General features: G+C 42.3%; 1 protein-coding gene across 1 annotated transcript; it reads right to left on the reverse strand.

Moving 5' to 3' along the window:
- Positions 1–8461: 8461 nt before the first annotated feature.
- Positions 8462–9077, reverse strand: LOC142303355 (GTPase KRas-like). The gene has a single exon (XM_075344641.1). The coding sequence runs from the start codon at positions 9023–9025 to the stop codon at positions 8462–8464; it is 564 nt and encodes a 187-aa protein (XP_075200756.1). The 5' UTR covers positions 9026–9077.
- Between the last annotated feature and the right edge of the window lie 6932 nt (positions 9078–16009).

Genomic DNA, 16009 nt, shown 5'->3' on the forward strand with positions numbered 1-16009 from the left:
TTTCCAAACAAACTTGATGAAAACATAAATCAGGCTGCTGAGGCATTTTTAAAAGGAGTTAAAGAAATGTATAGGGAGATCAACCGGGAGTTTCGCAAAGAAAGTAAAAATGAGTAAGTAGCGCTCAGTTTTACACTGTAGAATTTTGGATTTATGATGCTGTGGTTATAGAAAATCCAATCTTCACTAAAAAAAATTTCTCTTACATAGGTTGCATCTTGACTCCAATCAGAGGACTCCTTTTGATTGTCACAATGTTCTGAGGGTGGCAAAACCCCATGTTTTGAATATTTTTAAAGGTGCAGAGTCAGGTATCCTACTTGAAGATAAGGAAAAGATGCAAGCATGTTATTACCTTCAGGCTGTGCTGATGTTAAAACATCTTACCAAGCCATCTGTTACTAAAAATCTGATGGTAAGGTTCTAATTCTTTATTCATCTCAAAAACTGTTGATAAACATGTAGTTTTGCCTTATCAAATTCTTGTTTTTTTCTATAACAGGTAAAAGACTGGCTTGAGAAGAAGGTATCCAACTCCTCCGATGGCCAGAAAGCAACATATATATCTACATCACAGAATATTATTGTGCTGCAGGATGAAGATGAGCATGTAAGTGTAAACAAATATATTTACTTTGTTGTATGTTCTTTAGTATGTTAAACTAAGCAAATCCTTAACACAATCTTTGCTTGACAGCTATTCGAAATATACTTCAAATTTATTAGACCAACTCTGCTGAAAAAGAATTCAAAAATGGTCAACCATTTTTTTGTGACATTAAAAGGACAACCTATTACGAATTCTGGGAAGGACTTGGAAAGGCTCCATGAGAAGTAAGTGAACAGTAGGAATAGTTGAAAAGACAGCCTCTTCATCAGGCAGAGTATAACACATAATTTGAGGAGTCCATATTATACACAGGACATAGAATAGAGCAGCAAATAAGACAAGTGACGTGAAGCAGAACGATCAATATGGGAAGAGGACAGTTTATCCCCTTGCCATACTGATAAGTGACATGAAGCAGAATTGTCTTATTTCCTGCTCCATCTATGTCCTGTTGTGTACAATATGTGATTTCATATTCTGTGTTATACCATGCCTGATGAAGAGACCTGAGTAGTCTCAAAAGCTTGCTATTATTACCATCTTTTCAGTTAGCCATTAAAAGGTATCAACCAATGAAGACTTTCAGTTCATTTTAAACTTTTTTCTATCTATTGGCTAACACGGTACAAAGGTATATTTTCCTTAAAAAATATTTTAGTGTAGGACTGCCCCAAATGAGATTTGCCGTGACGTGGCGAGGCAGCTCAAGAAATTGCAATTTTTTGCCAAAAATCTCAAAATTTTTATAATAAGTACAGTTTGGAATTTTTAGTGCTGAAGTGCACATTTAGTGCTGGCTTTTTGTTTTTTCTTCATATATTTTTCCTTGTTGCAGTTGTTAATTTATTGCTGTTTCAACACATATTACAGTATATCACACAGCAAACAGACACTTATTGCCAGCCTATGCATTTTGAATCTTAGTCTAAGGGGTACTTTGCACACTAGAATATCGCTAGCCGATGATAGCGATACCGAGTGCAATAGTACCCGCCCCCGTCGCAAATGCGATATCTTGTGATAGCTGCCGTAGTGAACATTATCGCTACGGCAGCTTCACACGCACTTACCTGCCCTGCGACATCGCTCTGGCCGGTGACCTGCCTCCTTGCTAAAGGGGGCAGGTCGCGTGGCGCCACAGCGATGTCACACGGCAGGCGGCCAATAGAAGCAGAGGGGCGGAGATGAGCGGGATGTGAACATCCCGCCCACCTCCTTCCTTCCTCATTGCATGCAGGACGCAGGTAAGGAGATGTTCCTCGCTCCTGCGGCTTCATACACAGCGATGTGTGCTGCCGCAGGAACGAGGAACAACATCGTACCTGTCGCTGCCGCGAAATTATGGAAATGACCGACACTACACAGATCACCGATTTTCGACACTTTTGCGATCGTTTATCGGTGCATCTAGGCTTTACACGTTGCGACATCGTTACCGGCGCTGGATGTGCGTCACTTTCGATTTGACCCCGACGATATCGCAGTAGCTATGTTGCAACGTGCAAAGTACCCCTAAGAGTCAAAACACGTAGGCGGCAAGAGTGGGTCTTTTGCTGTGCATTGCACTGTAACATGTATTGAAATAGCAATAAATTACCAACTGCACCAAGAAACTAACAATTGTACACTAAAGGGGGCTTTACACGCTGCGACATCGCTAATGCGGAGTCATTGGGGTCACGGAATTTGTGACGCCCATCCGGCCGCATTAGCGATGCCGTTGCGTGTGACACCGATAAGCGATTTTGCATCGTTGCAAAAATGTGCAAAATCGCTAATCGGCGACATGGGGGTCCATTCTTAAAAATCGTTACTGCAGCAGTAACGAAGTTGTTCCTCGTTCCTGCGGCAGCACACATCGCTGCGTGTGACGCCGCAGGAACGAGGAAGCTCCCCTTACCTGCCTCCCGGCCGCTATGCAGAAGGAAGGAGGTGGGCGGGATGTTACGTCCCGCTCATCTCCGCCCCTCCGCTGCTATTGGGGTGGCGGTTCAGTGATGCTTCAGTGACGTCGCTGTGACGCCGCACAGACCACCCCCTTAGAAAGGAGGCGGTTCGCCGGTCACAGCGACGTCGCCGGACAGGTAAGTATGTGTGACGGCTCTGGGCGATATTGTGCGGCACGGGCAGCGATTTGCCCGTGTCGCGCAACAGATGGGGGCGGGTACCCACACTAGCGATATCGGGACCGATATCGCAGTGTGTAAAGTAGCCTTAAGAGGTGGTGATTGCCCATGCTTCAGAACAGGATGGTCTGAATTGGTATGTTGAGGTATAGTACTGAGGTAAGACATGTTGCTTGAACATTAGAAATAAAGTGCTTACTTGTGTGTGGTTTTTAATAGCAGTCATGTCTTATTTTTCTAGATTTCAACAACCTTTGGTGACAGCAAAAGAGGCAAAAGCTGTTTTTACCAGATGGGCACTTGAACACCTTTCTGAGGAAGATAGAGAACTTGCTAACACCTACATCAACCATTCCAATCAACAAGAAGGAATTACCATTTTGAATTTGATCAATGGCATGCTTATTGTAACAACATTGTTGGGTGATGGTAGAGGAGAGAGCTCAAGGTAAGAGTCTTAACCCCAGTCATGGGCAGCCCCGCCACTAAACTTAATAAAAATGGATCTAAGCAATAATGCTTTATGGAATATGGTTGGTCAATTAGTTTATCAGTACCATGAAGAGTATAAATTAATAAAGTTGTCTAATTCCACAGATATCCAGTGAGTAAGAAGGGGAAGAGGACAGCAGAAAGAATACACCAAGGAGAAGATGGAGAAGATGATGAAATGGAAGAAGAAAGAATCCCTGCAGGAGAGCAACTTGATCAAAAAGATGAATGCTTCAAGAAACTCCTTGAAAAGTACCCAATTCAACTAAATGAGCACGTTCCATCATTAACCATGTGCAAATCAATCAGCCAGACTACTGCACAGCACTGCCAAGACAAATGGAGGCGAGCACAGTACAAGAGTCGGATAGAAGATGTTATTGGTACATTTTTTGTTTTATTGCCAGTCTGTATAAGTTTATGGCATTTTATTCATATGCATAAATGCTTATTAAAATTTATATATTTTTTTTTCTTAGAACACTTCAGGCATCCTCCAACAAAGGACCAGTTGGCGGCCTACATTGACAGACAAAACTGGACAAGCAACATACCAAGTTTACAAAATGTTGAGTTGTTCTTTAGACCCCACAAAATAAGAGGAAAAGAAGACAACAACAATTATATAAACAACATGGTTAGATCACAGGAGTGGAGTGGACTGGTAATTGTGGAAGATGAAACAAAAGGGGGCTATGGAGTGAAGACCAGTCAGTCCTTTAAAAAAGGAGATATTGTGTGTGACTATCATGGAGTTTTGATGGACGGAAGAGAAGGTGAAAAACTACAACAAACACTTACGAAAGACAAATGTTACATCTACTTCTTTTCAGAAAAAGGAAGTAAATGCTGCATAAATGCCACAGATGCTCCCTGCATTTGCCACCCTGATATGCCATCCACATTTGGAAGAATAATGAATCATTCCCGCAAAAAGGACAATGTGAAGCCTATACTGACATACCTGTCAGATGACATGTCACCAATAATTTTGTTTGTGGCTAAAAAAAACATCCCACCAGGAGCCGAACTATTTTTTGACTATGGCGTTAAAAGAAGAGAATTTGGAGAAGGAGCTGAATTGGATTGGTTGGATACCTAATTTTACATTATTTTGTCACTAATTTCTTACTTATTTTAATATATTTTGTAGTTATTTTCAATAAAATACTATGCTCTTGCAATATTTCATATTTTTTTTAATTTGATTTAAAGTCAGCACATTCTGGTAGAAAACTGCACCAAAAATGCATGCGGTTTTGGTGCGTGTTTTGTGCATTTTGGTGCATTTTTTCCCCATGCTTTATTAGGGAAGTCAATGGCTGGAAGGGCTAAAAAAGCACCAAAATGGCCCTGTGCACACACTGCGTTTTTTTACGCAGATTTTGATGCAAATTTGCCCAAAGAGAAAAACCTGTAGTTTGTCAATTGTTGGTGCATTTTTGGACCTCCCAGTCATTGACTTCACTAAAAAAAAAACAGCACCAAAACCGCATGCATTTATTGTTGTGTTTTTGTGCCAGAAGGTGCAGAAAATATCATTGGGGCTCACAATCTAAATCCCCTATCTGTTGTCTTTTCAGTGTGAGAGGAAAACCCACAAACTCCTTACAGATATTAGCCTTGATGGGACTTGAACCCAGGACACCAACCCTGCAAGACTGCAGGGATAACCACTAAGCTACCATTAACTGCTATTAGTTGAGAAAATAAAAATAATTAAATGTGTTTTTTACAGATTAATTGATTTGTTATAACATGTTCCTCCATATATATCATTTTATGCCTGGATAAGTTTAATATTATATAACTTTCTGAGTTTGGCTGCAATTAATAACCTGTCATTATATTCCCAGTATAATATCCTTATGATATATTAAGTGGTGAATGGAACAGCCTTAATTGGCAGTTTATCCTGTCAATCGTAAAGACAACTAGAATTGACTCATGTTTCCAGTGGCCATTGCCTCTACAAGACAGATGAGCGCGTCCATTGCAGGGAGAGTCTGTGCCTAAATGATTGCATATTTTGTTCACAGCGCTATAGCCCATATAATAAGGTTATAGCTGATCACCTAAGCAACTGCTGATTAATATATAATAGTCTATGATGTGCGCTGAGTCACGTGAGGTGACTTTGAAAAATGTCTTGATTGTAAATGCGATGGTGCGAATTCTTTTAGCGGACATACACACACACACATATACGGTACATACATACATACACTTAGCTTTATATATTAGATTTATTACACTTTTTCTTTCTTTCTTGTATGTTTCCCATTTTCAGACAAAATTCACAACTATGGTTTCATCACTTTTATAAAAATCCTACAAATGAGAGTTGAGCATTAAAATACTGTTAATCAGTTTTGGCTTTATTCGTACACTAACAGGTTGTGCCTGAAGTTAAACATTTTGAACATTTTGTAATGCAACAATGGGAAACATTTGAAATCGTCTCAAATTAATTGACGAGAGGTGAGGTTTCTCACGTAACACATAATAAAGTGCAGAAAAAAAACCATCTCCTGCACCTCTTTCAGTTTTCTAATGAAACAGCTCTATAGGTGAGCAAAAAAAAGAAAAAAGTTCACCTCACTGACTTGCTATTGTCCTATCCAGTTCAAAGGTGAAGCGCACTGAAGGCTGAGGCAACCAATATAAAGGTCAGTAGAAAAATAGAAATCCAGCTCAATCCTTGAAATATAGTGGATAAAATTCAACTTTTTAAACATCGAAATGCGTTGTTCTGAGCAAACTTATACTTTTGCTGTTTGTCCCTGATTTTTATGTATGAACAATAAAAGTTGAATTTTATCTACTATATTTCAAGGATTGTGCTGGATTTCTATTTTTGTACTGATTTGTAAAATTGAGTTGTAGGTGAGGTACAAATCTTCACATAACAGCAACCTATGGTATCTAAACTAATTTAGAGAGGTTCATTTTAATTTTGTTTGGATACCCCATAGGCTGCTGTTATGTGAAGATTTGTAAAAAAAATAAAAATAATAATAAGCTCTGCCTCACTGGAAAACTTATGTGCCTCACCTGTAGACATCCTCCATCACAACACTCAATCAGATGCAGATTCTTTTTAAATATTTTTTTTTGGACAATATTGTGTTGAGTGAGAAAACCTCACTTCACTTAATTTGAGATGAGGTGAGGTTCTTTAAGTCTATTTGAATTACCCTTTATGTAATGTTTTGGCAGAAGTCTCTATGAAGGGAATATCATTACTTTTCACTAGCTCTTGACCAAACTATAAGGGTAATTCAAGAAAATTTGGAGAGGCTCATCACAACTTCTTGGATACCTGTGCACCAAGCTTGGAGAGGCTTTCCAAATCGACATACAATAACATGCCAAAACATTATTTATTTTAAAAAAATCTCATGCACCTGATTGTGTGTTGTGATGGCGCCATTCTCCAAGTGAAGAGCAGAGTTTTTCCGATGAGAAAGAGATTTTTTTTTTACAAATTTGTACATAACAGAATCCTATGTGGGTATTCAGAGATGTCTTGCCAGCCTCTCCAGATTTTCTTGGATTCCCCATAGGATTCTGTTATATACAAACTTGTAAAAAAAGTTATTTCTCATCGCAAAAACTCTGCCCCTGACCTGAAGAATGTCTTCATTGCAAAACCCTATCGGGTGCAGGAGATTTTTTTATTTTTAAATCTAAATATTTTTTGTCTCGGTGCACAGCTCTCAAAGAAGATGTGATGAGCCTCTCCACATTTTCTTGAACAGACTAATACCATGGGGTGTCTTTTACCCGGTTAATCTGTTCTATATACACAACAGTTTGGAATTTCAGGAAAGGCTTCCAAAGCCAATCCTCTTATAGTTTAAGAAAATGGAGAAAAAATCTGGGTTATGAAATTTCCATAGAAAAACAATAAAACAATTAACAAAGAGAATCCGTTTCATGGTAATTATTCTCAGTTCACGGCATAACTAAAGGCCCCGTCACACTAAGCAACATCGCTAGCAACATCGCTGGTAACGAACAACTTTTGTGACGTTGCTAGCGATGTTGCTGTGTGTGACATCCAGCAACAACCTGGCCCCTGCTGTGAGGTCGTTGGTTGTTGCTGAATGTCCTGGGCCATTTTTTAGTTGTTGCTGTCCCGCTGTGCAGCACAGATCGCTGTGTGTGACAGCGAGACAGCAACAACTAATGTGCAGGCAGCAGGAGCCGGCTTCTGCGGAGGCTGGTAACCAATGTAAACATCGGGTAACCAAGAAGCCCTGTCCTTCGTTACCCGATATTTACCTTTGTTACCAGCCTCCGCCGCTCTCACTGTCAGTGCCGGCTCCTGCTCTGTGCACATGTAGCTGCAGCACACATCGGGTTAATTAACCAGATGTGTGCTGTAACTAGGAGAGCAAGGAGCCAGCGCTAAGCATTGTGCGCTGCTCCCTGCTCTGTGCACATTTAGCTGCAGCACACATCGGGTTAATTAACCCAATGTGTGCTGTAACTAGGAGAGCAAGGAGCCAGCGCTAAGCATTGTGCGCTGCTCCCTGCTCTGTGCATATTTAGCTGCAGCACACATCGGGTTAATTAACCCGATGTGTGCTGTAACTAGGAGAGCAAGGAGCCAGCGCTAAGCATTGTGCGCTGCTCCCTGCTCTGTGCACATTTAGCTGCAGCACACATCGGGTTAATTAACCCGATGTGTGCTGTAACTAGGAGAGCAAGGAGCCAGCGCTAAGCATTGTGCGCTGCTCCCTGCTCTGTGCACATTTAGCTGCAGCACACATCGGGTAATTAACCCGATGTGTGCTGTAACTAGGAGAGCAAGGAGCCAGCGCTCAGTGTGCGCTGCTCCCTGCTCTCTGCACGTGTAGCTCCGTGCGGTGGTAACCAAGGTAAATATCGGGTTGGTTACCAGATATTTACCTTAGTTACCAAGCGCAGCATCTTCCACGCGGCGCTGGGGGCTTGTCACTGGTTGCTGGTGAGCTCACCAGCAACTTGTGTAGCGACGCTCCAGCGATCCCTGCCAGGTCAGGTTGCTGGTGGGATCGCTGGAGCGTCGCAGTGTGACATCTCACCAGCAACCTCCTAGCAACTTACCAGCGATCCCTATCGTTGTTGGGATCGCTGGTAAGTTGCTTAGTGTGACTGGACCTTTAAGTCCACACATTGAGTTTGCGTTGTGCAGGCACACTGGCTGCAGTTTGACCTGCATTCTGCTGGATGGATGGCACTTCATTTAAAAGATGACACAACAATTCCTTTTGGAGGATTTCTCATCAATTTCAATATTGATCTTCTCTTTGCGTTTGCGGATTTCACGAACCAAGGTGGAGAAGGCATCTTTAACCCCCTGTCTTGTTGCTGCAGAGGTCTCTATGAATGGCACATCTTCATGCTCCACTAGCACTAGAACTAGCTCTTTGTCTACTTTACATAATGGGAGGTCACATTTGTTACCAACTAATACCATGGGGACATCCTGAGAGTTTTTTATGTGGTGAATCTGGTTGATGTAACGAATGGCTTCTTCATAAGACTTTCTGTCATTAATATCAAAGACACAGAGAAAGCCTTCCCCATTTTGCATGTACTGATCCCTCATGGCAATAAACTCCTCTGCACCTGCAGTGTCGAGAATTTCCAGAACACATACTTCATGATCTATCACACACTGCTTTTGGTACAAATCCTCAATAGTGGGAAGATACTCCTCAATAAAATGGCTACTGATGAACTGGATGGTCAGAGCACTTTTACCAACACCTACAGCTCCAACCACGGCTATCTTGTATAAAGTCATTTCCCTTGCACAGATGCTGTTGGACTGCTGACTTCCTAGGGACCCTGTGTCCGCCTGTAGCTTGCACCTCCTCTCCTTGGTCTCCCCGATCGCTCTCCCCTGGGTCACAGCTCTTCAGAAGCGTCTATTCCAAGAAAATCACCAACAGAGATCCAGATGATCCCACAGCCCCAATTGCACGGATGCACCCAATCACACGTTGACGTCTCACAGCCTGAAAAGAGATTTCAAATAATCATGCATGTGTTGATTCAATCCGGAAAAACTTCAAAAGGAACCTGTCACCAGTTTTTTGAGAATTTAACTAAAAGTATAACCTTCTGCAACTCCTGGGCTGCATTCTATGAAGGTGCACCTTACTCCCTGACTCCCCTTGCAGACCTCAGAAATACCTTTTTCAAATCTGCCGCCAAATGTGTAAATGATCATTCTGGTCTGATGGGTGCTATCGTTCTGGTCAGATGGGTGTTCATATCTTTGGTTCCTGTCCCTCCTTCTGCCGCTTTCCCCTGCCCTCCTTTGATGATTCAGAAAGCGAAATAAACTGTGGGAAGAAAGGCGCAAATAGGGTCTTACCCGGTATAACAATGGGAAGTGAATGTGCAATAGGAACACTCACCTGATGAGGTTGTGCCAGTCACAACCCCTTAGACAGCATGAAAGGAACGTGGAAGGCAGCAGTCCCGCAAAAACAGAGTAATTACAGATGATGGGAGAGAAGCAGGTTTAAATACCTCGCCAAACCACAGGAATCAAGATGAAATTAGTAAATCTCTTTTCTTTATTTTCACAGGTCTACGCGTTTCAAGGACATATCCGTCCTCTTCCTCAGGACAAATGTAGAGAATACTATAATAATAGTATTCTCTACATTTGTCCTGAGGAAGAGGACGGATATGTCCTTGAAACGCGTAGACCTGTGAAAATAAAGAAAAGAGATTTACTAATTTCATCTTGATTCCTGTGGTTTGGCGCGGTATTTAAACCTGCTTCTCTCCCATCATCTGTAATTACTCCTTTGATGATTGACATGGATGACGCTTTTGTCATCATCCACGTAGCTGGGCATAATCTTGCGCCTGTGCAGAGATGTTCCCAGCCGTGCAGGCGCAGTTTGCTCTGCCCCATTGCGGGCAGAGCCGAAAATATTGGTGTGCTTGCGCAGGCTAGTGACATCTTTGTGCAGGCACGAGAATCAGGCTGGGTACAAGGATGACACAGGTGACATCATCCACATCGCCGACCATAATCTCTTGCTCGCATGCGCGGCTGCACAGGCTCCTGATACCTACCTGCATGCATAGGCTCCTGATACCTACCTGCATGGAACCTCAGATCCTCACAAGATCTCCTTCTCTACTCCTCTCTTATTTCCTCTTCCCACAATTGCATACAAGATTTCTTCCTTGCCTCCCCCATACTCTGGAATGCTCTACCCCAGCATATCAGACTCTCCCCTACCATGGAAAGCTTCAAGAGGAACCTAAAGACCTATCTCTTCCTACAAGCCTACAACCTACAATAACCCTCAGTCCAGTACATCACTGCGCAACCAGATCTGTCCTCACTTATTGTACCATCACCCATTCCCTGCAGACTGTGAGCCCTCGCAGGCAGGGTCCTCTCTCCTCCTATACCAGTCTGTTTTGTATTATTAATGATTGTATTAGTAGTTTTTATGTATACCATTTTCACTTGTAAAGCGCCATGGAATAAATGGTGCTATAATAATAATAATAATAATAATAATAAGCATTTATTTTCTGAAATGGAAACTAAATAACTTTTATAGGGCTTTTAAAAGCCCAGTCTGCCTAAAATACAAATTACGTTGTATAAAAGACTATAAAGAACTTCAGGCAAAAAGATCTACAAGACAGAAACAACTGTATTTCTTATCATTTGAAATGAAGCGTCTGTAACTTGACAGATTAATTTAGTTTTATATTTTTCTTAACTTGAGCTTTACCTTGAATAGGCTGTTTGTATTGCAGTGTGCTGCTGCCCAACGTGCAATACTTATCTTCCCAGTAGCCTCGCTCCCAAAAGTCCCTCATTTGAAGGAGCTGTCACTTTTTGGGATCCAAATCTCTCTGATCCTCCTTAATTCCTAATTGTGGGAGGAAGCCGACAGTAAATTAGAGGTGACACACAATAGATGAGGGGGCCCATACTGTGGGCACCTTCCGTCTTTCCTCCTCTCCATCCCCCATCACCTTTACATTGCATGAGGACCCCCTGCCTCAGGGCATGTAATGGCAGTGACCAGAGAACTGTCAGACATGTAGTATATTGTATGTACTCACTCTGTCACTCTGTAGCCAGCAGCACTATGCCTCTGCTCCTCTGTACAATCTACAGACACTGTTTGGACAGGACGTTGACCAATCACAGCACAGCTCCTTGTCTGAACTGTGTTGTAAGGTCACACATTGAACACTAACGCGGATTGGCTGCACTGCAACCAATCAGTATTAGGTTCATCCACTGTTGCCCAGGGCAGGGTTGAGGAGCAGAAAAAGCTATAAAATGTGAGGGCGGGACAACTGTGTCCCTTCAGCGTCAGTCAGCTACAACTGAAGTTTTATCAGCAGATAAAGATACCATATGATTTAGGTAATTTCTTAATGCCACATACTTTGAGGTGAGTTCTGAAATGATTATGTTGAATAATGAAATGTTTTGCTACCTAAGGAATGGTTCCATTTTTATTATCCACTATTATATCAGTCAGGGCTGGCCTTAGGCTAAATTACCCTTTGGTTCCCCCAGACCATGTCACATGCAATTTGCAGCTGGTTTACTCTCTTCTCCTTTAGACAAAGATGACATTCAGAGGAAGTCATAAAACAGCATCCATGTCCAGGGGATCTAATGTGGTAAATACTGAGTGAAATGGCCATGTTCCTGGCGATGTAATGTGATGAATACTGCCCATGTCCTTGATAATACAGTGTGATAGCTGAATGCATCCTTTTCCTTGGTGGTATATGGCAGCCCAATAGAATATATGCCAAGTGCCACCCAAATAAGAAAACAATCATGTGTGATACTTTGTAAAGCTCAGATGATCTTGAAGGCAATGCACTGAAAAGAAATTAAAGGTTTATTGTTTAAATCAGGTTTTTGTTTTACATGTATTTTTTTATTGCATATCAGAATCATTATAAAAAAGTAGAGAAATCTTGCAATTTTAAAGGGAACCTGTCATCAGAAATTTGGCTTTCAACCTAAATGTTTCCCCCTCTGCAGCTCGGGGGCTGCATTCTAGGAAGGTTTCTATACTTTTTGTGCCCCCTTTTAAACCAAAATAAATACTTTATAAAACTGTACCTTTCGGTTTGAAAATCTTGTAAATCATCCATGGGGGCGGGCCGTCTGGCGTCCGTTGCTGTATCTTACGCCGTCCCCCATGTTCCAAATCATCCCTCAGGACGCCGCCCACTGCGCCCGAGATGCCGCCCACGCTAGGACACCTGGTGACGTGGTCGCATGCACGAGAGTATGGGCGGCGCTGTGATTGCATCGCAAGTGCCCGCCCATACTCTCGTGCCCGCCCTTTCCCCACTGCCTCCAGCGTTCTGCGCCGGCCCGACGTCACCTCCTTCCCATCTTACCCTGCAGCAGGAAATAGATGGTAGGAGCAGGGCAGGCCACCACAGGAGAAGCGGAGGATCTGAGCGACGTACAGAGGGGAGAGCGCGGCCACGAGAGTATGGGCGGCACTTGCGATGCAATCACAGCGCCGCCCATACTCTCGTGCATGCGACCACGTCACTAGGTGTCCCGGCGTGCACGGTACCTCGGGCGCAGTGGGCGGCGTCCTGAGGGATGATTTGGAGCGTGGGGGGATGGAGTAAGATACAGCAACGGACGCCAGACGGCCCGCCCCCTTGGATGATTTACAAGATTTTCAAACCGAAAGGTACAGTTTTATAAAGTATTTATTTTGGTTTAAAAGGGGGCACAAAAAGTACAGAAACCTTACTAGAATGCAGCCCAGGAGCTGCAGAGGGGGAAACATTTAGGTTGAAAGCCAAATTTCTGATGACAGGTTCCCTTTAACACCAGCGACTGAGGCAATTTTTTTTATTCATACTTCTTGCCCTTTCAGGGAGCGTTTACAGTTTTCTTGTCAACAGAGGTAGGATTACAATATCAGGTGACACTGGAATAAACAAGTTGGCGAAATATTGCAACATCTACCTTTTGCCATTCTTCAAGAACACCCTCTTAAAGACCCTTGGTTGCTGGATCTCCTTTAATATGAATAAAAATATCTCTTTCTCTACTGTATGTTAAGTATCTATCCCACTACTTATTTATATATTTAGCTACCGATCGACCAACAGCAAAATCTTCCTACTTAATACAATTTGTTTTGCAGCGCAGATACACAACAGCAATTACATCTAGATCCATGGAACTTTATTCACACATATCTTAAATTATCAATTCTCATTGGGGCTTTTCAAGGCTTTACAATGGCCTCTGTAAAAGGGCTGAAAGGTAGAAAAGAGGGTCTATGTTTACAATCCCCAAAACGTATAAGTTTTAAAGGGAAAGCATCTCCAGGCTTTTTGCTCCCCCATCTGCAAGCAGTATAATGTAGAGACAGAGACCATGATTCCAGCGATATGTCACTTATTGGGCTGTTTGCTGTCTCCTCTGCTGCAGATCTAGCAGTTATACAGAGCTCATGAATATGCTGGATTACCTTCAGCAGCCAAATAGTTCTCTAATGATAATCTACTGCTGATTAAACATTGATTTTATCAAAACTACACTAAAGCTGGTGTCACACATAACGACAACGACGTCGCTGCAACGTCACCATTTTCTGTGACGTTGCAGCGACGTCCCGTCGCTGTCGCTGTGTGTGACATCCAGCAACGACCTGGCCCCTGCTGTGAGGTCGCCGGTCGTTGCTGAATGTCCAGCTTCATTTTTTGGTCGTCGCTCTCCCGCTGTGACACACACATCGCTATGTGTGACAGCGAGAGAGCGACGAAATGAAGCGAGCAGGAGCCGGCACTGGCAGCTGCGGTAAGCTGTAACCAGCGTAAACATCGGGTAACCAAGGGAAGACCTTTCCCTGGTTACCCGATATTTACCTTCGTTACCAGCCTCCGCCCTTGCTGCCAGTGCCGGCTCCTGCTCTGTGCACAAGTGGCTGCAGTACGCATCTGGTAATTAACCCGATGTATACTGTAGCAAGGAGAGCAAGGAGCCAGCACTAAGCAGTGTGCGCGGCTCCCTGCTCTCTGCACTGTGACATGAAGCTGCAGCACACATCGGGTTAATTAACCCGACGTGTACTGTACCTAGGAGAGCAAGGAGCCAGCGCTAAGCGCGGCTCCCTGCTCTCTGCACATGTAGCACAGCGACGTTATGATCGCTGCTTCTGCTGTGTTTGACAGCTAAGCAGCAATCATAACAGCGACTTACAAGGTCGCTGTTACGTCACAAAAAATGGTGACGTAACAGCGACGTCGTTGTCGCTGTCACTTAGTGTGAACCCAGCTTTAGTAGCCCAGTAAGTGACACATCACTGGAATCAGGATATCTGTCCCTACGTTTTGCTGTTCTTATATTAGTTAGCAAAAACCTGGTGACAGATTCCCTTTAAAGCATTAATAATGCTAAAATACTTGTCATTCCTTGTTTGGCTCTCCATGTGCAGTTGAATTCTTTCCTTCTGCTGAGGAGTCCAATAAATAAAATAATGAATAAATCTTATAAGAGACATAGCATAGTACCAGATGGGCACTTGAACACCTTTCTGAGGAAGATAGAGAACTTGCTAACACCTGCATCAACCATTCCAATCAACAAGAAGGAATTACCATTTTGAATTTGATCAATGGCATGCTTATTGTAACAACATTGTTGGGTGATGGTAGAGGAGAGAGCTCAAGGTAAGAGTCTTAACCCCAGTCATGGGCAGCCCCGCCACTAAACTGTACATTTTTTGTTTCATTGCCAATCTGTATAAGTTTATGGCATTGTATTCATAGGCATAAATTGTTACTGATATATATATATATATATATATATATATTTTTTTTTTTTCTTAGAACACTTCAGGCATCCTCCAACAAAGGACCAGTTGGCGGCCTACATTGACAGACAAAACTGGACAAGCAACATACCAAGTTTACAAAATGTTGAGTTGTTCTTTAGACCCTAAACAACATGGTTAGATCACAGGAGTGGAGTGGACTGGTAATTGTGGAAGATGAAACAAAAGGGGGCTATGGAGTGAAGACCAGTCAGTCCTTTAAAAAAGGAGATATTGTGTGTGACTATCATGGAGTTTTGATGGATGGAAGAGAAGGTGAAAAACTACAACAAACACTTACGAAAGACAAATGTTACATCTACTTCTTTTCAGAAAAAGGAAGTAAATGCTGCATAAATGCCACAGATGCTCCCTGCATTTGCCACCCTGATATGCCATCCACATTTGGAAGAATAATGAATCATTCCCGCAAAAAGGACAATGTGAAGCCTATACTGACATACCTGTCAGATGACATGTCACCAATAAGTTTGTTTGTGGCTAAAAAGAACATCCCACCAGGAGTTTAACTTTTTTTTTGACTATGGCGTTAAATGAAGAGAATTTGGAGAAGGAGCTGAATTGGATTGGCTGGATACCTAATTTTACATTACTTTTTCACCACTTTCTTATTTATTAATATATTTTATTTCATTTTGTAGTTTTTCAATAAAATACTATGCTTTTACAATATTTCCCATTTTTTTAAAAAAATATGATTTAAAATGTTCCTTGATCTGTTCTTCATAGGATTGCTACAGGACCAGAGGAGGAAGATGTAAAAGCATGTATTTTTGTCGTCATTTATGCTGTATCTTTGTCCACGCACCTTGTTGTTAAAAGTAATCTTCTGCTCACTGTCATATTAATTGGTATACATTTTTTTTAATAAGAAAAACAAAACATTTTATTATGATCACATC

Source organism: Anomaloglossus baeobatrachus, chromosome 1, assembly GCF_048569485.1.
Source record: "Anomaloglossus baeobatrachus isolate aAnoBae1 chromosome 1, aAnoBae1.hap1, whole genome shotgun sequence".
NCBI classification, from domain to species: domain Eukaryota; kingdom Metazoa; phylum Chordata; class Amphibia; order Anura; family Aromobatidae; genus Anomaloglossus; species Anomaloglossus baeobatrachus.